Below are 23,261 nucleotides of genomic sequence, written 5' to 3'. Positions count from 1 at the left end.
TTAGAGAGACTTAGGTATTTAGAACTGAAAGTCATTCTCCCCATTGCAAACCATTCATCAAGAAATTGAGTGTTGGGGCACCTGGGTGGCTCAGTGGGTTAAGCCTCTGCCTTCGGCTCAGGTCATGGTCTCAGGGTCCTGGGATCGAGCCCTGCATCGGGCTCTCTGCTCAGTCAGGAGCCTGCTTCCCTTCCTCTCTCTCTGCCTGCCTCTCTGCCTACATGTGATCTCTGTCTGTCAAATGAATAAATAAAAATTTTAAAAAAAAAAGAGAAAGAAAGAAATTGACTGCTAAAAGAGCTTCTTGTTCACCTTCCTCATTCCTCCTGAGTCAAGCATACGGTTGCATACAGCTCTAGCCCTACACGGAGTTTATAACGCAACAGGCTTGAGTTTGGGAATCAGGAAATAGGAGTTTAGTCTAGTTTTTTCACTAACACAGGGTGAGGCTTGCTCATCCCTCCTCCTTCCTGGGTCTCAGTTAATTTAAATGAAGAAATGAAAAGAGGGTTGGACCAAAGGATCTTGCAGGTTTTTTCCAATTTTCGTATTCTACAATCTATGCGCAGATAATGCCCAGGGATCAAAGTGTGAAATGAAGTTTAGGTAAAACAGAGGAAAGCCGTATTTTTATAAAATAGCATGGGAGGAAACCTGAGATATGGTAACAGCAGCACAAGTGTGAAAAGAGCTTCAGTTCCAAATTATTCCTTAACCACTGTGCAACTGTGGTTCATTCATTTCCTCCCTCAGAGGCTGAGAACCTAATGATCCCCACAGTGCTTTGTACATATTAAGTATTTCTTCAGAGTTAATTCCTTCCCCCTTCCTGTTAGATCATGGCCCCAGGGAATGTACACAGAGGTCACAGTAGGCATAAAAGCAACAATATTAACACGGGTGTTTTTGTTTTCGACACATAATCTGCATAAAAACGGTTCTTTCTGTGATTACTGGCAACCATCTCATTTCCAAATCTGAAAACCTCTGTTCATCCCTCCTCCTGGGTGTCTACTTCAAAGTATCTAATACTGTGACCCACTCCCAGCACGAAAAGGGGAACTTCCTCTTGCTTCCTCAAGGCTACTTTCTCCTGCCTTTCTCACTGTTCCTTTCGTAGTTTCCAGTTACTGGTGCCTCTTCCTCAGCCTGTACTTAAATAATGTTTTCTTGTCTTGGTATTTAACTCTACCTTGTCAGTCTCCTCTAGTCTCAGAATATCTGGGAAGAGAAAGTTGCATTTTAACAAATAATTTCTACATAAATATAATCAAAAGAACCCCTTCAACTTCCATATGAAGATAGCCTTTTTCTTTGTTGCCTTGGGAGATTAAAGATGCTTCTTCTTAGAGCCTGTATTCCTACAGAAACATGAAATAAGGAGAATTAAGAGGATAGAAATATCTTTTGCTAGTGGCAAAAAGAATTTTCTTCCTTTGAGGGTCCTGGCTGTTTTCAGAACTCTGTGTGATTGACCTGTCAGATTCTTGCTATTTTCATCTTTGTTCTTATCTGATCAGAGACTAAAATGCCAACTGGTTCTGGTTTTTTTTTTTTTTTTTTTTTTTGGATGATGATTAAAATTATTATATGGTAAGGATTAGGATCAATCAGCAAAGATTATAGAGAAGCTACCCCCTGTCCTCTCTTATACCTCAGACTTTCTCGTTCCAGTCACTCATTCAGCTGTGACTGAATTCAGAAGACTCTGTAGAAGCCACGGATGTCAGCAAAGGATGCATATGTTCAAGCCAGGGAGCTTACATTCGATTAGGGAAATGAGATCACTGGTAACATCATCCAACGAGTGGGAGGTAAAGACTAAAACTGATTCTTTGCAAAAGCAACCATTTGAAGCCAAAGCACTGAAGAAAGACCTAAAGGAAGGGCTGGGACTTGACTTGTACCGTAACATTAGAGTGAGTAGGAAGGAGAGAAAATAAGATCAGTTATACAAGGTCAGTATTTGGAGAAAGAAAAACAAAAACATTAAAAGTGTTCACGGGAAATTGGGTAGGTTCAAGCTCCAGAGATGTGAGCTAGAGCTAGAGGTGATTTTGTAGAAGGAATATACATGTCAGGATCAGTATTTTCAGCCTTGTTCAATAAGTGGTAGGAGCAAGGACCTGAAAAAAGCACTCTTCTATCTGTCAGCATGTACAGAATAAGCTAGGAAGATAAGACACATGGGTCGGATGCCAGCTAGCACTGGGCTGTTGCAATATGAGGCTGAAGTAATAGGGGCTCAGACTTGAACCACAGTAGGGGGAATGGGCAAAAGAAGTGGTTTTTCAACATGCAGTAGAGGAAAGTAATTTGAAGACTTAGTGGCAAATTGTAGAAGCAGAGATAGAAATAAGTGACTCAAAGATGATTATATGGTCCTTTAAGTCCAGCATTTTCTGCTTGAGAGTAGTTGTAATATTGGTGAAAAGTCTTTGGTCTGAAAGAACTAATTTTAGAAATTATATTTTTTTATATTGTGCAGTAGAGATGATGGCATGGGAGCCAACTGGAAATATCCAGGTATGTGTTGAAATAGAGAAATGTCACTCTAGAGATGCCTTAGGACAGCAGATAGAAATGTGGGCAGCATTTCCATAAAAGGATTTGATGAAGCCAAGGGAGCAATTGTAAATGGGATTGACTCCTTAATTTCTCTTTCGCCTGTCTTGTCGGTGTAGAGAAATGCAACTGATTTCTGTGCATTGATTTTATATCCTGACACTTTACTGAATTCCTGTATAAGTTCTAGCAGTTTTGGAGTGGAGTCTTTTGGGTTTTCCACATATAGTATCAATTAGATTTTAAGCCAAAGACTATAATAAGAGATGAGGAAGGACAGAATATCATACTCAAAGGGTCTGTCCAACAAGAAGATTTAACAATTTTAAATATCTATGCCCCCAACGTGGGAGCAGCCAACTATATAAACCAATTAATAACAAAATCAAAGAAACACATCAACAATAATACAATAATAGTAGGGGACTTTAACACTCCCCTCACTGAAATGGACAGATCATCCAAGCAAAAGATCAGCAAGGAAATAAAGGCCTTAAACGACACACTGGACCAGATGGACATCACAGATATATTCAGAACATTTCATCCCAAAGCAACAGAATACACATTCTTCTCTAGTGCACATGGAACATTCTCCAGAATAGATCACATCCTCGGTCCTAAATCAGGACTCAACCGGTATCAAAAGATTGGGATCATTCCCTGCATATTTTCAGACCACAATGCTCTAAAGCTAGAACTCAACCACAAAAGGAAGTTTGAAAAGAACCCAAATACATGGAGACTAAACAGCATCCTTCTAAAGAATGAATGGGTCAACCGGGAAATTAAAGAAGAATTGAAAAAAATCATGGAAACAAATGACAATGAAAATACAACGGTTCAAAATCTGTGGGACACAACAAAGGCAGTCCTGAGAGGAAAATATATAGCGGTACAAGCCTTTCTCAAGAAACAAGAAAGGTCTCAGGTACACAACCTAACCCTACACCTAAAGGAGCTGGAGAAAGAATAAGAAAGAAACCCTAAGCCCAGCAGGAGAAGAGAAATCATAAAGATCAGAGCAGAAATCAATGAAATAGAAACCAAAAAAACAATAGAACAAATCAACGAAAGTAGGAGCTGGTTCTTTGAAAGAATTAATAAAATTGATAAACCCCTGGCCCGACTTATCAAAGAGAAAAGAGAAAGGACCCAAATAAATAAAATCATGAATGAAAGAGGAGAGATCACAACTAACTCCAAAGAAATACAAACTATTATAAGAACATACTATGAGCAACTCTATGCCAATAAATTTGACAATCTGGAAGAAATGGATGCATTCCTAGAAACATATAAACTACCACAACTGCACCAGGAAGAAATAGAAAACCTGAACAGACCCATAACCAGTAAGGAGATTGAAACAGTCATGAAAAATCTCCAAACAAACAAAAGCCCAGGGCCAGACGGCTTCCCGGGGGATTTCTACCAAACATTTAAAGAAGAACTAATTCCTATTCTCCTGAAACTGTTCCAAAAAATAGAAATGGAAGGAAAACTTCCAAACTCATTTTATGAGGCCAGCATCACCTTGATCCCAAAACCAGACAAGGATCCCACCAAAAAAGAGAGCTATAGACCAATATCCTTGATGAACACAGATGCGAAAATACTCAACAAAATACTAGCCAATAGGATTCAACAGTACATTAAAAGGATTATTCACCATGACCAAGTGGGATTTATTCCAGGGCTGCAAGGTTGGTTCAACATCCGCAAATCAGTCAATGTGATACAACACATCAATAAAAGAAAGAACAAGAACCATATGATACTCTCAATAGATGCTGAAAAAGCATTTGACAAAGTACAGCATCCCTTCCTGATCAAAACTCTTCAAAGTGTAGGGATAGAGGGCACATACCTCAATATCATCAAAGCCATCTATGAAAAACCCACTGCAAATATCATTCTCAATGGAGAAAAACTGAAAGCTTTTCCGCTAAGGTCAGGAACACGGCAGGGATGTCCATTATCACCACTGCTATTCAACATAGTACTAGAGGTCCTAGCCTCAGCAATCAGACAACAAAAGGAAATTAAAGGCATCCAAATCGGCAAAGAAGAAGTCAAATTATCACTCTTACAGGCAATACAATGGCCCTAAATTCATATCTCTCAATAGTTACCCTGAATGTTAATGGGCTAAATGCCCCTGTCAAAAGACACAGTGTATCAGAATGGATAAAAAAACAAAACCCATCTATATGTTGCCTCCAAGAAACTCATTTTAAGCCCGAAGACACCTCCAGATTTAAAGTGAGGGGGTGGAAAAGAATTTACCATGCTAATGGACATCAGAAGAAAGCAGGAGTGGCAATCCTTTTATCTGATGAAGCCAAGGGAGAAGCTAAGATCTCTATGATATAGTGTACATAGGAGGAGAAATGCTTATTGTACGTTCCCATTAGTAGGTTTCTTTTTCCAGTAACCTGTTTGCATGTGTGTAGTCTTTAAGCCTTTTTTTTTTAACCTAAAGAACTTTAATCGTATTAGCTTTAAATTACTATTAACCCTTGCTTGGGTTGGAAATGACACCATATGAACTAAAATATGAAATTGCTAACTTTACCACTCTGTGATTCTAAAGATAAATATGTTGATCACATGGCTTTTATCAAACTCTTGTTCTAGACCAGCTGTCAGCACACAGTGGCCTGTGCACCCAATCTCACCCACAGCTTGGGTATTTTTTGATTTTTGTTTTTGTTTTTGCATCCAAAGGTTATTGGAACACAGGTGCACCCTTTTCTTTACCTATGATCGATGGCTGCTTCCATGAGAAGGAGGCAAAGTTAAGCAGGTTGTGACAGAAACCATATAACCCACAGAGTCAAAAATATTTACTATCTGGTCCTTTACACAAGAAGTTTGCTGACCCGCAGTCTAAACTCTGAAGCCAGGTAATCAATTATAGAATCACAACTTCTAATAATACTGAGTAGTCATTACTTGGTAGGATCAGAGAACCTCTGATGTTCGTCTGGTCCCTTGGGAAGAAGTTTTTCCATTCAATTCAACATTAAAGTAACTATTTTAGTTTTTTAAGAGCACTGGATTTTAAACACTGTCACAGCAGTAAAATATACACTGTTAGGATGAAATTGCAGTACTGTTGTTTTTTTTTTTTCCAGGGGGTGTGAGAAGTAAAATTTTGACCCTAAAACTTTATTAGTAAAAATTATTTTTAAAAAAAGCACTAAAGGTGAAAGCAGATACTACATGGGATGGAAGACAAGCGAGAAGACCCTCATAATTCTCCTGTCCAGCAGCTGATAAATCATACCCAAGTGGACAGTAAGAGTTCATTTACTAAGTATGCAGAGAAAGGACAGAACTTGTGTGTCTCATATAGCATGTGCCACTCAGCGGAACATTGACAAGATCACCTATTATGATTCAGATTTTCTCAAATGACTCGAACCTTACACAGTCGAGGAAAAATAGAACTCTGAATTTCCCTTTTATCAGATTACTAGCCAGCGGCCCTAAGTTTCCTCGTTTCGAGTCACCTACACCTACTTTTAGCAAACTGTTAATAATAAAGTGGCTGTTATGGACAGACTTTCATTTTTACTATTAATAGCATCATTGGTCCAATCATTAAGTATTGTCTGTGTTGATACACTGCAGAGGATATGGGAAGCAATTATGGTCCCAGAGTCTCTTTAACAAGTAACTGCAACTGCTTCCTATCCCAGCATTGACATTCCCTATAAAGCAAATTGGTGAGAAGCAACCTTACTCAGAAATGAGTTAGAATGACATGGATAGAAGAATATAGGAATATTCTGTCCCAATCAAGGAAATGGAGTTTTGACCAAGGCTACGTTCTCTTTATTTCAGAACTATGTGAAAATGCTCTCAGAACTCTTACATCAGAACATAAAGAGCTTTAAAAGAAAATTGATATGCTGAACATATCAAACTGAAACTTTGAACATGTTTATTTACGACCCAATCCCATTATATTTTGAAGGAAAAGTAAAATAATGGTGAAGGGAAATTTTGTATCAAGCATTTGCAGAACCACATAATTTTTGCCCAGTCTTCTCTAAATTGAATTAGCTGCTGTGGTACAAAACAGGATAGTTTCCTGAAGTTTATCAAGTGTGTCTATACAAACATTAGAAATCCTCTATAAGATAAGTGCTTAAGACTTCATGTTGATAGCTTTATCAGTCTTCCTAGGCTGCTGTAACAAAACTCTACTGACTGGCAACAGAGGAATTTATGTCTGACAGTCTGGAGTCTAGGCAGTCCAAATCCGGATGCTGGCTAATTCCAGTTCAGCTAAGATCTCTCTTTCTGACTCACCCATGATTGTTTTCCTGCTTTTCCTCACATGGCAGAGAGAGGGAGAGAGCAAGCTCTCTGGTTTCTCCTTCTAAGAGCACTAACCTCATTGTGAGGACCCTAGCCTCATGATCTCATCTCTGCCGATTACTTCCCGAAAGCTACATCTCAAAATGCTATCACATTGGGGGTTCGGACCTCAACGTATGAATTTCCAGGGACACAGTTCAACCCATAGCAATAACAAAGGGCCAGTGTCTTGAAAAATGTTCCTATTCTACTGTACATGCTGTAAGTTTGTGGATACTAACTCTCTCAGAAAGCTGTGAGAATAGGTTAACACCAGTCCCTAAAAGCCAGATTAAACTTCCTGAATATCATTCAGCACAATTTATTCTTTCATAAAACAGATATTCGTTGAATATATGCCCCATGTTGCCTCTTGCCTTCATGGTGGTAGGTCCAGACTGTCGAGAGAATAACAGTATATAATAAGTAATTTTCACTCATTTCTTATGGTAGGTCATATTCTATGGGTATATGTGATCCAGGTGTTAAGCATATTAAATAATACATTAGTAATAGTATACATAATAACCAGTAAAAATTAAGAAAAGATCAAAAGAGGTAACCACTTGATTGGCCATAGTGACAGAGGAAATGACATTTAAATCTAGGATGACAAAAGCAAAAAGGCACAAAATAAAATCCGGACATGTAGGGAACAGAGCAGGTTGCCTATAATTCCTATGAGTAAGTTGGAGGCAAAGGACCACGCTCAAGAGGTTTGAAATACTAGAGGGGGGTCCAGGAGAGGAGGAGGAGAGAGAAGGAATATTGTTGCAATAGGAAATGAGACACAAAGAAGAATTTTAGTAAGGCTTTGAATATTGAGGATGATATCGTCCAAGAAACTTCATGCAATGATTTAAAAAATAAAGAAAGGAGAGATACTTTAAAGAAGGATTTGAACAGATTTGCCAACTTTAAGCCTGGAATCATTCTTAAATATCATAGGGGAATTTTAGAGAGCCTTTGAAAAAGGCATCTTTTCTATAATATTGTCAATAAAAGAAATGGAAATAACATGAAAGTACTTTCACATTCTGTGTAATTTTTAGGTGAATAGACACTCATATTTACTTCATACTGTTTGAGTCACTTGTATATAAATTTTTAATAGAACAGTAATTGCTGCTGTCTTTTCTCTCTGCTCACATGTCTACAGCTTCGTTGGCATTGGAAGGCTAACTTATGGCATATGAGTCAGTGACTGTGTCATTGAAACCTGGCCATAATAGCTACATCCAGACTTTCCATGAGAGCTGTATTCCAAATTAAATATATAGCTCATGATAATGACAGTTTTCGACAATTTACGTATTTTTTCTTTATGTCTGTCCTAAGGGGCAATGTCAGTCACTACTATTTAAAATATATATGTATTATTCCAGTGTTTATTACCTTATGACACATTTATGCCATGAGTATGAGGTAAACATATCACAGGTTAAATGCTGAGTTTCACAAAATAACTTCAGATCGGCTCTTGTTCAGGTTCCTTTTTGGTCTTCATGCTGTCTCCTGCCAAGCGTACTTCCTGTGAATTCGATGGATCTATGGCTAATGATTCCCAGGGTCAACCCTGCCTATCCTAATCCCCCATTCCCTCTATATACTTGCCTGCCAAAAAATGTCTGTTAGAATGTTGACCTGTCACTAAGTTCTGACATCAGTCTCTTTATGTGGAAGCTAGTACGATTCTGATGTATTCTCAAATAGATCGCAAAAAGAGGAAAAAAAAAATCATAACTTTAATGCCATGCTCATATGACTAAGACCCCCCCTGGTCCCACAAGTATTCACTCTGTATCATCTGTTTGGTTGAAAAGTTTACAAAAGGAAAGTCTAGGGGGAAAAAGGAAGTTCTAATTCTCCTTCTACCAGAATTAAATCTAAATGATGTGCAAAGTATTTAAGGCTAACTTACGTATTTATTTATTTATTTATTTATTTATTTATGAGCAAATATGCTTAGATCTTGTGCTTAAATTACGTGCCTTCATCTCTACTGGTGCTCTTGGCATCATCCCTTTCCTTAAACTCTGGCCCATTTTGTTCTTTTTTAAGAGATTGCATTTTGGAAGCATTATCAAGGTTAGGCCCAGAATATCTGGGTTAACTTCGGTCATTCACACGAATGTGCTGATTTTCATAGATTACTATGCAATGAGAAAGAAAAGAAGGAAAGTGGAAAAAGAACGAGGTAGGAAAGAGCTACACTCAGCATAACTCAAAGAGCAAAGGTACTTGCTTTGAAGAGATTTTTCAGAGACATGATTTTAACACTTTTTGGATGGAATACATATTAGTTACCACCCAATATTGTTATACATTTACAATGCTCCTTTTTAGTTACAAAGCTATTTTTTAAAAATTTCCAGAATGATTTCTAAATATAAATGGTTCGCTCTAATTGCCTGTGAATATGAGCATCCTAGGTGATTGGGAGATTTTGGTCTTGTTTTTGTATTTCTGCGAGGGCCCTGTCATGAAATTATTATTAGAATGTGCTATTTTTGAAATAGCTCATAAAATAAGCTTGACACTGTGCTGTGTCCAGGTTGGTTTCTCAGTGATGCAGTCAGGTAGCCCTTCTCTGGTGGCTCGTCTGAGCTACTCCCCTGGGAGTTGATTATTACTTCCTAGTATATCCTCATCCAAGAACCTTCACATAGATTCACATATATTATCAGCCTCAATGAGACTGGGGAATCATTGGTAACTTTTAGGATCAATAAAAGAAAAGTACATTTCTTTCCATTCTGCCAGAGCTACACTCACAAGTTGTAATTAGAAAGTCATCTGGCAAACTTGTCAGTGAAAATCTCTTCCACACAGAGCAGGCCGGGGATCATTACGTCTGCCTAGTAAACAACTGGGGCCCTCTTGCATTATTTATGGGTTGGGTCTTATTTCTAAGCACAATTAGGTCTCTTGGTAACTAGCTTTCACTCACATTAAGCTTTTTCTTCTTCATTTCTACGTGATTTGTTCTCACTTTTGCCATTTTTTTCATTAACATCATAGGAAAAAAATCACTCCTCCAAGCATTCAGTCCGCCGAACACATACCCAGACGCTGTTGCTGTGAGGTAAACCGTGTTAATATTACTCAGCTTAATAAATAATGTCTCAGAGCTCCTTGAACTCTTTGTTTACATACAGTCCAGCAGCTTTCACTGCATTGGGGCGTTCATCTTCTCCTGTTTCCTGTAATGAACTTCTATGTGCACATTTTAGATCTAGTCATTTATTTCACTGATTATTCAAACAAAATGACATGGTCTTGCATGCTGAAGGGTAATCTGCAGACTGAGAGAACTCCTTCTTCTTTTGTGCATCCTGAATAATAAGGGAGTTTCATTCCTCTTCAAGAAAATGAAGATGAGCAACTGCATTTGGAATTCTATTAGATTTACTTCAGGGCTGCGTCGGTAACGTTCCATTTACATAGTCATATATGCATAACACAGATACCCGTGTCCTTTTAGCTCAAACCAATGTTATCTATTCCCTTTCATTCCTGGAACCTTGATTATGCTCCTCTTTAAAACATAGCTCAAAATTCAACCGTCATGAAAACATTCTAAAATTGACTTTACTTATTCAACTGATTAATTTTTTTATTTAAATTTATGGGAAGCTTCAAAGAGACACGGAAATAGGAAGACTAATGTAATGAGCACTGGTAGCATGGTCTTCCTTTCCACGGCTTCGACAGGCTTTTAGCAGGTTGCCATTCTTGGTCATCTGCCACTTCTCACACTCTTACAAAGATTTTGCTGGGATCTTTTAAAGCAACTCCCAGATAAGATGTCTATCATCCATAAATACTTTGTTGTTTCAAATGTACCAGTAGTACTACTATAACACTAAACACAATTAACAATAATTCTTGAATATCATCTATATTCACACCATGTCTAATTTCCCCCCATCATCTCAAAAATGTCCACAGTTAGTTTGTTCAAACCAGGGTTCATAAAGGTCTCTGCACTGCATTTGGTTAGAATACTTGTTGAGTCACTTTTAATCTAACAGTTCTAGCTCCCTTTTCCAGAGCATTTATTTGTTCAGGACACTTGCTCTCTTACTTACCTTACCGTCATTCCCTCAATGTTGATGGGCCCAGCATGCCTTCCCTAATTCAGACATAACCCACAAGGCAGCCACATGGGTGTCCCTCAGGCTTTGAGTCTGCTGGAAGCAGCCCGTCTGTGACACAGAAATAAAAATTGCTGTGCCTCATGTAAGTAAAATAAGATTATAAACAAACAGGATATAATCAACGTGGAGTTAAAGAATTTTGCCTTAAAATAATTCTTCTGAGGGGCGCCTGGGTGGCTCCGTGGTTAAGCCGCTGCCTTCAGCTCGGGTCATGATCTCGGGGTCCTGGGATCGAGCCCCGTGTCGGGCTCTCTGCTCAGCAGAGAGCCTGCTTCCTCCTCTTTCTCTGCCTGCCTCTCTGCCTGCTTGTGATCTCTCTCTGTCAAATAAATAAATAAAATCTTTAGAAAAATAATAATAATTCTTCTGATATTTGCTGACCTCACTAAGATGATTTCATGGTGAATGAAGCAGATGGACCGCATGGGTTTTGGCCCATCTTGTGCGTGAGACCTCTGCCCAAAGGAGAACTTACATAATCATCACACACCCTCCACCTGAAAATACAGAGACAGCTGTCTGGGTGTATGTAGCTCTCTGGTGTGCTAGGAAATCATGCTTTGTCTGATGCATCTTTTCTACAGTTAAAACTACCCTGTTTTCAGTATCTTAGAGGTGACATTTAGGGTTTATAAAGTTTAAAGACCAGATGGTTTCCTTTTCAAAGATTTTTATTTTCCTCACCCTAATAGCAGGAAGTTCATTTCAGATTGCATTTCTGTGCTTGAATTGTTGTGTTTCCTCTAAGTCAGAACAGAAACAAGTTGAGATGTATGATAAATTTTCAATATATTGTGCAAATATTGCTGTTGTTACGTGTTTAGATAACATTACATGAGTAATTCATTCAAAGTACACTGTCTAAAATCTTAGATAAGAGCAGCAGAATGCTGCGTGGGTTTCTGAGAACAGATATGGAAAATTTCCATTTTTTTTTCTTTTCCACTAATTGAAATACTTAAGGTATACATACAAGGAAGACGGCTTCACATTTATGCAAATAATACAGATCTGCACAAAATAAGCTAGCTCATTTCTGGAACTGTGCTGTTAGTGGTTTCCTTTTATATTGGTTTTTTGGCGTCACATAATGTGATGAGAGAGCAATTCTGAAACAAAACTTGTGAGAGAACCTTAGAAAGTGAGCCTTAATGGAGAACCCAAGGCAATTTCATTTATTTTCTCAAAAGATTTCTATTCAGTTTTCTGTTTCAGAGAGTCGGATTGGATGAGTAGATAAAAGTAGTCTTATGTCAAAGAACCCAAATTTAGTTTTATGATTTTTGTTATTTTCTTTTATTATAAACAGTGGGACCCTCTTCATAGCCTAGAGTTCTGATATGGTCAAATCTCATATTTTCCAAATTAATCATTCTTCAGATTCCTACATATCCCAACAAACAAATCCTGTAATAGCTCCCTCTTTGTCAGTCCTTCCTCTCGAGCTTCCTTGGGACAGCTCAGCTCACAAACCATCAGAGATTACTAAATTTACAGTGTTTAAGGAACCCGCTCTGCCTCTACGTGGCAGCAGACTGCAGAACCACATCATTAGCACCCATTCCAGCACTGATCCATGGATAACATCCTCCCAAGCTATGTCGGTGCTCCCTTGGTTCACTGCTGAGCAAGTCCCCTTGAGTCCCACTTTTCGAGCTCTCTTAGCTCATCAGCATTGTTTCCCAACCTTGGCGCATTGCCAAGGGTGGTTGAGCACCAAGGCACTTTCCGCTCTTAGTCCCAGATCTCAGCCAGACCCTTCCCGGTGCCTTGACTACTCAAGTGAATGGGTCTCAAACATTAATATGAATAAGGAACATCTGAGCAGCTTGGGGGGTAGGAGTGGGGTTGGAGGGGAGACACATAATCTCTGACTCCACCCACAGAAATCTCATTCAGGAGTTCTGGAGTGAATCCAAGAATCTTCCACTTTCACAATATTCTAGGTGTTTCTGTTGCGAGTGAAAAAATATCACTGGCCAGAGCAGTGGTCTGAATCCACTGCTGTGCATTTGAATCATGAAGGGGTTTTAAAAAGATGCTGATGCCCAGGACCCTGTCCTCAACCCATAAATCAGAATGTTTGAGTTGGGCAAGGGGACGGACATCTCTCAGAAACTCTCCAGGTGATGGTAGTCCGCAGCCTGCTATGAGAACTGCGAGTAGACCAGGAGGATAAACACAGTGCCGCAGACAGCGGCTCTCCTGGGTGGTGAGTGTCTCTTCAGGGCACTTGTTGCTGTCTCCTGTCACGAAACTTCCATAACCACCACCACTGTTCACTCTACCGGGTTTTTATATATTTAAAATTCAGGGAGCCCTGTCTCCTCTTAATACAAATTTTCCCTTTCAGTGTGGTGCACCTTAAATGAAAAGTATCTTCAGCTCAAAACTAAATGAATACTGACCTACCTTTGCACAATTAGGTAACTTTTCTTGCACCAGCTGTGACAAGCTGTATTCACCTACACAGAGAAAGTCTTCCCTTGCGAAAACTGTTACATCCTCTTAGACACTCCGTCACACAGCCCTGCTGCTGGGTGTTAAGTTACACTATACAGATCTGGAGAGTGTTGTCTAACCCGGGCTCCCGGGTTCCCTAACTATAACTTAGGATTACAATGTCAGGCTCCTTCACTTAGTTTCATGATGAATAGAATCTTGAGCAGGAAAGCGATCAAGTTCCAGCCTAAGCCATAAACCTGACGGGCCACGTAAATCAGTGTGCCTGGGGCCGTGTAAGCTAGTTCAAGGAAGACACTTTTAGGACCAAGGTCTAAATGTTTCATCTTCTTCCTCAAGAAATGAATAAGTTATTTTTAAAACCATAGGAGAAAATTGCAGGGAAAGGGGACTTTAAAACATCACTTGCTCTTTTTCTTTGAGACATGATACCTTAAAGCAATTTTATGACTGCATTCAATAAGCAATAAAAATATGACATGATTTTAAAAAATCCAGTAGAACAGTATCTTGGGGGAACTCATATATATATATGTGTGTGTGTATATATATATATATATATATATATATATATATATATATATATAATTGACCATTTTTTAGGGCTTATATATAATTGGGGAAATGTCGGTTATGATACAATAAAGATTGCTAAAATTTTTGTTTTTATTTTTAAATTCATGGTTGATATTTGTGCTTGTGAAGAACTTGTAGACAGAGCTGAATGGGGAACTTGGACACAGGCCCTCCTCCCCATTAACCACTCCACAGCCATCCCAACAAGCTTCCAATGTAAAATAACATATTTTCCATACAAATGTAGCTACAAGATGGATTCCATAAGCATCCCCTCCTCACCCAAACCTTCCAGTTTGTTGCTAATAAGACCCCTCTGTATAGAAATCCTAGAGCAGCCAATGATATATAAATATTATTAGAGGAATGTGGTGTCTCCCAGAACCTCTATGAATAGTCTTTGTTCAGCATAAACTATTCTCAGAACCCATGTGTTGTCTCTTAAATAATTAATTTCTAAATAAGGACTTGAAATCCTTAATAGCATGTAATAAAAATGGCTAAATGCTGTGCCTGTGCCTGTGTGTGTGTGTGTGTGTGTGTGTGTGTGTGCGTGTGTGTGTGTGTGCTTTTCTGTGTCACAAAAATCGCTGAGGGTTATCCATTATTTTAAAAAACCCATGGGATCAGGACACCTGGGTGGCTCAGTTGATTAATCCACTGCCTTCGGCTCAGGTCATGATCCCATGATCCAGGGATCGAGTCCCACATGGGGCTCCTTGCTCGGCTGGGAGCCTGCCTCTCCCTCTGCCTTCTCTGCCTGTTTCTCCCCCTGCATGTGTGCGTTCTCTCGCTCTCTCTGACAAAAAATAAATAAAATCTTGAAAAAAAACCCAAAAAACTACAGGATCAATTTAATGACTACTATGATTATTAGAAACATTCCTCCCAGATTTCCGCTGCAAATAAAGAATTAAAAGAGGATTCCTCTGATTGCGTAAGAAAATGTTGGTGAATTCCGAAATTGTGGAATAATTATAGACATTCAAATTTGTTTTAAACAGCTCTATATGCTTTTCCTTTAGCTATTACTTGTCGAAAGCAAGATGGAGGACAGGCTGGCATCCACGAGTGCCTTTGGTACGCAGGCCCCGTGCCAGCCCTCACCCAGCCCTGCCAGATCCCCTGCCAAGATGACTGTCAGTTTACCAGCTGGTCCAAGTTTTCTTCTTGCAACGGAGACTGTGGTGCAGTTAGGACCAGAAAGCGCACTATTGTTGGTAAGAATAATTGCGATGTGAAAGCCAATACTGTCAACTTAGAAAACATGTTAAAAGTTAGACCAACAGAGTTCTGACAACGTATTTGGAAAATATATAGATATGCCTTATTGCTGGTGTACTGATACTACGCCAGGGGATTCGCATGTGTATTTTCATGTAAGTTGACAGTGACAGACGTGCTATATACTTTTAGTAGAAAGGAAAAGTAACCCTGAAAATTGAGCTCGCTCCCCATACAATAGGTAGATTATTTTTTTGGTTTAAGCATACACTTCTGGCAGATTGCCGACAGACTGTGAGGTGTTTAGAGAACAAAAGGAAATGTTGCCACTTCATTTTCTTAACCCATTCTCACTGTCACAGCCTCAGATTATTTTTCATAGCCTAGAAGAGGAATATGACACTAATTTTGTATCTGAAAAATGCATTTTAAAAGGCAGTCACAATGACAAAAAGTGGCGATATAATGAGCAAGAACAGGAGCTATCATACTGAGCTAAACCTGGTGCATTCAAAAATATTATCAGTGGCAAAAAGAAAGCTAAAAGAAAAAAAAAAATAGCCAGTAGACTATACAGAATTTAAAAGTTATACAATGAACCACCCGTCATAAAGAAGTCTGTTGAAGGCCAAATAAGGCACATTCTGAAAGTTAGAAATAAATATATGCAATTAATTGTGTGTGATATAACTAATAGTATGATATATATTTAACATAACATAATAGAAATGTGATTAAATTAAAATAATGATACATTAATTTTCAAGCACATATTACTGTTCGTTTTTTATTTTAAAAGGGAATTTATTTAGATTTGCATACAGACCATTCCTAGCACTTTCTTCTGACACTCAATATCTTCACTGTGGATATTATTTACTATACTAATCACCAAGTATGTCAAAATGATGACTTCAGAAATAATGAAAGATGCAAACTCATAATCAGAAAAGTAAATATAAAAATCTCATTTTCTGAAATATAATCCTATATAACCATGCCATCTATTTGGAATAAACAGAAAGCTGTACAGTCCAGTACAGTGACTGACTCTCTCTCTTTTATATTTTTGCACATGTTATAAAGGAGAGATTTATGCAATTACCTTAAACTCCCCTAATCAGTGAAAGTCCATGATCATTTGAAAGGATTTTAATCATTCAAGGAGTATAAAATGCAGCACAACAGTGAACACCTTTTGCAAAATGGTGATTTTAAAATGAGAAAATAAGAAAAATTTCACTGTTGCAAGGCACCTAGTATTAATAAGAGCCTCCAGAGAAAGCACTGTGGAGTGAGAAAATAGCATTTATTTGTAAGCTAATGTTGAATATGGTTAAAAATGGAGGAAGGAAGTTAGGAAAGGAAGAAAATTAGGGATGCTTGAAATGAGTAACAATATTTTCCAACTTAAATTTCTCCACAGGAAAAAGTAAAAAGAAGGAAAAATGTAAAAATTCTCAGTTGTACCCCCTGATTGAGACTCAGTACTGTCCTTGTGACAAGTATAATGCACAGCCTGTGGGGAACTGGTCAGACTGCATTTTACCAGAGGGGAAAGCGGAATTGTTGCTGGGAGTGAAAACACAAGGAGATACCAAGGAATGTGGTCAAGGATATCGTTACCAAGCAATGGCATGCTACGACCAGAATGGCCGGCTCGTGGAAACGTCCAGATGTAACAGCCATGGTAATCCAATTTTTGTTCACTGTTACATGTTTGCTTTCTCTGGGGGTGGAGTTTAAATGAACATGGGTCAGAACGGAGGGAAGTGAAGGTTTACAGATAATGCCATAATGAAGCATTTGGGGGGCACCAGATAGGACACACAGGGACATTTGTCTTGTCCAGAAGTTGGCAACTAAATCCCAGAATTGGTGGCAAGAAAGCCTTATGGGCAGACAAAAATGGTGCAAGAAACTTCCTTTGGTACAGATGAAGATATAGGCCCAACAAATAGGGGAGGAGATTTGAATTTAATCTGCAAATAACTAGACAGTCTTCTAATAACCAAACTGGAAAGATTTGAAATATGCCTGAAATGTCGCTAAGTGGCAGAGAAGAAAGACTGAAAGTCATAACTGGTGTGAAGTCAAATATCTCTTGTTTATTCCTCATTGTGTTAAGATTAGCAAAAAAAATGGTGGCGGGGAGAAAAAAAAAATGTACATACTCTTAGTTAACTGTGCCCTCTTTAGTTTTCTAAACCAAACACAGTAATAATAATTAAATTGCCAGATGTTTGTGAAGAGTGGCCATCTTTGATCAGAGTATGTTGTAAACTCTTTGGTTCTAAATCTTAATATGGTAGTCCTTAAGCAATATTTTCCATTATTCTTTTATTTTAATACATCTGTCTTTTTGTACTGGACTGAGATTAGGTTACAGTGGGTCAGCCTGAATCATATAGATGCCATATATTTGCAAACACTGGGCAGTGATCCTCCTACCTTCCTCGTGGAGGTGACCTCAGAAAGATGAGCTACGTTGCCAGGAGGGAGGGACATAGCAGTTACCTTCAAACCTTGCTGGAATAGCTTCTGCTATTGGAACAGTGCTCCTCCAGTTTCAGTATATGGTTCAGAAAACAACAGGAACTAATAGGACCATCTCTATTTATAAACCATCGAAGTATCATCAGTGACACATTTATTGGAATCTCTTAAACCTCCCCTCACAAAGAAATTTCCAAAATTCATTTCCCTTTTTTCACCTTATCTCATAATTCCTTTTTTATCAAAGTCTAGTAAAAATAGCCCCAGAGACTCCATTATATTGAAGCTCTAGATATAAGTATTTTCAGATTAATATATTTAGTTTACTACATTCCTAACTTAAAGATAGTCAATGCATTTAGAACAATAACTACAAAAGAAAAAAGAATTTGATATTTATAATAGGTGTGCTTTGAGAAACAGGTGCAAGAATAACTGATATTTTATTTTCTGTATCAATAATATCTGTGCTATAGATTAGAGACCAGGAAAAATGTAAATGCACTTGCCATTCTGAGATATATGATAATGTAGAAGATCATAATTAGTCATTAAAATGTAAAATTGAAGATCACTTTTAAAAATATGTTTCTCCTAGAATATAGCTTGTAAGGGTTTGCTCACATTTTAAATTGTTATGCCTAGTGAATCACCAAGATAATCATTTGTAACATAACCTTTGAGTTTTCAGAATGACTTTTGTATATTCTCACTTTTATCCTGATCTGTTAATTAGATGCAGGAGAGTGTCAGTAAGCCACTTAACAGTCAATTGTATTTTTAGGGGGAAAAAAAAAAAACCTTAAAAATATCCCATGAATCTCATAAAGATGTTTAATCACTTAACAAGTCAAAGTACAAAAATAATAGAAATTGAACAAAGGCAGTAAACTTAATACTGTAGGATTGTTGACTCAAAGCATGAAGAAGACAGTACTGTACTCTAGAACAGAAGCAGAAAAGATAGATTCCCGACAGCACTGAGCTTTGTGGAGCTTGTGGAAGGATCTAAGACCCTTAACTAAGTAAGTGACTCTACTTCGTTCCTTGTGTCTGTCCAGCATCAATTCTTTCTCATTAAATCTAATCTATGGTAGATGTCCAGTGGGATATTTTAGTATTTACCAATACATTTACTCAAAGTGACATCCAAGGAAATTGAATCTCTGTGGCCTGATTTCTTTGGAAATTGCTTGTTTGCTTATATATGTTCTATTACTTCTGATGGTGTTGGTGGGAGACTCTAACTTCGGTGTTCTATGCAAGGCACACTCTACATTACAATCTCAGTGACCACTGCCTTCTTTCAGCCAAACTGGTTTTCCACATGGATGGTGGAAAAAGAGGCTTTCACGAACAAGTCTCTTTCTGCTTTCAGATTAAACATAGAATTGATCCACGTGTATGCAGTGCAAAGACGCAACTCTTCCCTGTTCGATAGTGGCCTTAGGGCGTTTCTATTTTATCTGTGCTGTCCATCTTTGGATCATATTATCAGTTATTCTACTGATAAAATAGTTGGACTTTCACCAGTTTAATTATATTATTTTAGGCCATTTCTCATGTTGTCACCATTATTTTAATATCCTCTCCTTAAGGCACAGTTATGTCTGGAATTCTTTGTAGTGGTAAAGTTAAAGATGATATACCTGTTACTGGGCTCAGGTTCTCAGACCCAGAGACAGGAGAAACAAGGCTGGACCCCAAATTTGAAGGCACAGGCAAGGCTTTATTGGGGCAGCACCTGCAGGCAAAGGGAGACACCATCTTAACGAAAGTGTCAGACTGGCTCTCAGAACGACAGCCAGGGAATGTTTTAAAGGGGTCGTACTTAAGCACAGAGGGGCTGGGGCTCCCAGGCAAGTGGGCACATGGTGCAGTTGACAGAACATGGTTCTTCATACATCAGAGGTTTCATTTGTATAGTAAGTCTCCACTTCTGGGCATGTTTTCTGGCATTAAAATGAGAGGAAAAGCTGATAAAAGGTCAAATTTGGTGGCCATCTTATCACCAGATGTTTTCCTAAATCTCTAGCTAGCAAATACTTTAGGCTCTGTGGACCAAAAGTTCCCTGTACAAGTAAAGACACAAGTGGTCTACAGATCAGCAGCATCAACCTCACAGAGAAACCTTGGAAATGTGAAAATTCAACCCACATTACAGACCCCTTCTGAGTCAGAATCTGCATTTTGACAAGATCCCCAGGAAGCTTTATTGCATGTTTTTAAAAATTTGCATTTATTCATTCATTCATTCATTCATTTACAAGTAAGCTGCATGCCCATCATGGGTCTTGAGCTCACAACACTGAGATTAAGACTTACATGCTCTAAGAACTGAACCAGCCAGGTACCCCACACATTTAAAGTTTAAGGATTACTTTTCTGGATTACACATATCCTCACAGGTTTTGGTAGGAATGTGAACTTAAATCTTTGTAGGAAAGGTGTGTGGAGATCACCCCCTACAGAAGCACAATATGCTAACTTAGGCAAAATAATCAATACTCCCATGTCATAGTTTACTTGTTCACTTGATTACCACTTATTAGGAAAAGAATATTAGGAATTTTTTTTTAATTTACAAGGGTGGGTCTTCATAAGGTGAATGTCTATTTAGGTATGATTCTCAAACTGAACGAGTCTACAGGGCTCTGTATAAAGGATACTGGCAATTTAATGATTATCAGTACTCAACTTATAAATAGGTTTTAGTTCAAGAGCATGTACTTTTAAGATATTGTGTGGAATTCAGGGTACATCTGATAAAAATTAGTATGAATATGGGGACAGTAGATTCTGAGGATAACCTACATAACCACTCAACCATAGTATAACTAGAATGTATTACTTTTGTAATCGGATTCTATAGAAGGTTATATAAGTTTAATATTAGAGGTTAATTAGAAACAAAATTGAATGAGAAACTTTTCCTTATCATCATGGTTGGTGGTATTTGAGGAAGAGCATGTTTAATTAAACCAGGCAGAAAAGGCAATAAATAGAGTCTTGTAAACAAGCTGAAAGGGAGTGCTAAGTTCTGTGAAAACCTTTTTTAGTTGGTCGTATTTGTTTAATGTCTAATTCATTTCAGAATTTAAATCTTGCATTTGACAACACAGGTACAGCTAGTATGACTTTTGCAGTTGTCATTCACAACTGAGATCTTTTTCTTTTTAAGTGTAAAAGAGAGGCAGGGTTTGAGGGACACACTTTTCCTGAGGTAATCGTTGCAAGTTTAAAGAGCCAGGGAAAGAAGGAAGGGGCCACTGTGGATACTGAGTACAAAAGGAAAGCAGTAGCCTAGGGTCAAATTTAAATAAGGTATGGAGACCAGCATTATTCTCCAACAGGCTCCCTGAAGGACTATAGAGGTGATGAGGGAGAAACTTTCATTGGAAAATTTCCTGCAGCTACCATTCCTGTTGTGTGTGACAGAAAAACATCTGGCGTTATTATTTAATTCTATGTGCTCCTTGTCCTGGAGACCTCAACTCATCTATTACTTAATAACATGGTTTTCAGACTGGGCTCCACGGAGCCCCTCAAGCCAGGCTGTCAAACATAGCTTCCAATAAATCCCATAAATGTACTGGACTTTCTTTTCAGCTTTTTAGAAAGAAAGTGCTCTGTGGCTTAAAGTAAATTTAACTGCTAAAAATAGTTCATTATCTGTAACAATTAAAAAAAAGAATTTTGATCTTCGCCTTAATCAACAACATCTGCCATTGTATTTTTTTTTTCACATCCTTTCTTTAGGCCTGTGGCCCCTCATCCCCCCTAATTCTTTAGAGAAGTTATAACACTAATTTTCAGCGAAATGATTACAGAGTGGTAATCTTGCCGATATCTGTGGCAATTTCGTTGATTTAACCATAGAATTGTTCATTCTTTACATTGTCACAAGGTTCATAATTCATAAAGATACTAAATGACCTGTGTGAATCTACATATAGATTCTTATTATAATAGTAAAACCCTGCAAATCTAAAATAGTATTTAAGTTCCATAACCCAATAGTCTGGTCTCATTCCTTCAATGTAGGTCTTTTTCTTCTTCAAAACATCATCAAAAGAGTTATGTAGTGAACAAGGCTTATGCATAAGGAATTTTTTATGCGTACATGAAGAAGGTATTATATGTTAGACATAAACCCTATCTGTGGGCTCAAAAAGAAACCCAAGAGCACACGAACAAATTTATGGGCATTTTAAATTTAAATGTTGAAGAAAAATCTTTACTTCTTTTTTTTTTTTTTTTAAAGATTTTATTTATTTATTTGACAGAGAGAGATCACAGTAGACAGAGAGGCAGGCAGAGAGAGAGGAGGAAGCAGGCTCCCCGCTGAGCAGAGAGCCCGATGCGGGACTCGATCCCAGGACCCTGAGATCATGACCTGAGCCGAAGGCAGCGGCTTAACCCACTGAGCCACCCAGGCGCCCAAGAAAAATCTTTACTTCTATTTACTTTCCATGTTTATTCCATTTCTTCATAGCTGCATTAAAATTCACTATATCTCTTATAGGAAATTTTAGTTAACTTGCATAAAAACAAACTTGATTCCTCTTTGGGTCTTTTTAAATGGCCATTTAAAAAAAAAAAAAGCCTCAAGGTATTTATTCACATAACAGTTTCCCCCTCCCTTGGCCATTAGCTTGACCTTTAGAGCCTTAGAACATTAAAGTAAATATAATTTAAGAAAAAGAAAATTTCTTAATTTTGGGAGAGTTAGAAGTTTTTTATTTGTTTATCCACTTTTGTATTTTTTTCCATATCTGGAAATGGACACGAAAAATCCTACTTTTTACATATTAAAACTCTATACACCTTAAAACATGAATCCAAGGCTTTTTCATTTATTTATTTATTTATTTATTTATTTATTTATTTAAGTGTTTCAAGATTCACTGTTTACATATAACACTCAGTGTTCCGTACAATATGTGCCCTCCTTAATTCCCTCTACCAGGCTCATATGAATCCAAGTCTAATGCATTGTAATTACAACCTATCTGAATGATCTGTTTCTTACTGGTCCAGGAGATGCTATAGAATAAAGTCAATATAGGAATGCACCAAACAAATCATTCTAGAGATTCACAGTTCATATTAGCAAAAAAAGGAAAGCCCAGGGTAAAGAGACCTACTTAATTTAAATGCAGTGATTTTTTAACTTGACCACAGATTTTTTTTTTTTTTTTGGTTAAAATTATACTTAATGCCTATTAAAATCCAGCAAACTAATGTTTAAAGATCATCCTTTGGAAATACTTCTAAGACAATATATGGTTTTCACTGATTGAAAGAAAAATGTCCTACATTGGATCAAGTTAAAAATAAGTCACTGTAATAAGTTTTAGAATAAATTTTATTCTAAATTTATTTAGAATTTATTTCCCATTACTT

General features: G+C 37.7%; 1 protein-coding gene across 1 annotated transcript in view; it reads left to right on the top strand.

The window, feature by feature from the left end:
* The window catches only part of THSD7A (thrombospondin type 1 domain containing 7A), a 467,710-nt gene that overhangs the window by 392,421 nt on the left and 52,028 nt on the right, over nt 1–23,261 (top strand). Inside the window, exons 12-13 of the mRNA XM_059171243.1 lie at nt 15,161–15,355; nt 16,786–17,049. Coding sequence (XP_059027226.1) covers nt 15,161–15,355; nt 16,786–17,049 — 459 coding nt within the window. The remainder of the gene's footprint in view (nt 1–15,160; nt 15,356–16,785; nt 17,050–23,261) is intronic.

Source organism: Mustela lutreola, chromosome 4, assembly GCF_030435805.1.
Source record: "Mustela lutreola isolate mMusLut2 chromosome 4, mMusLut2.pri, whole genome shotgun sequence".
NCBI classification, from domain to species: domain Eukaryota; kingdom Metazoa; phylum Chordata; class Mammalia; order Carnivora; family Mustelidae; genus Mustela; species Mustela lutreola.
This window is presented reverse-complemented; position numbering and strand designations above follow the sequence as displayed.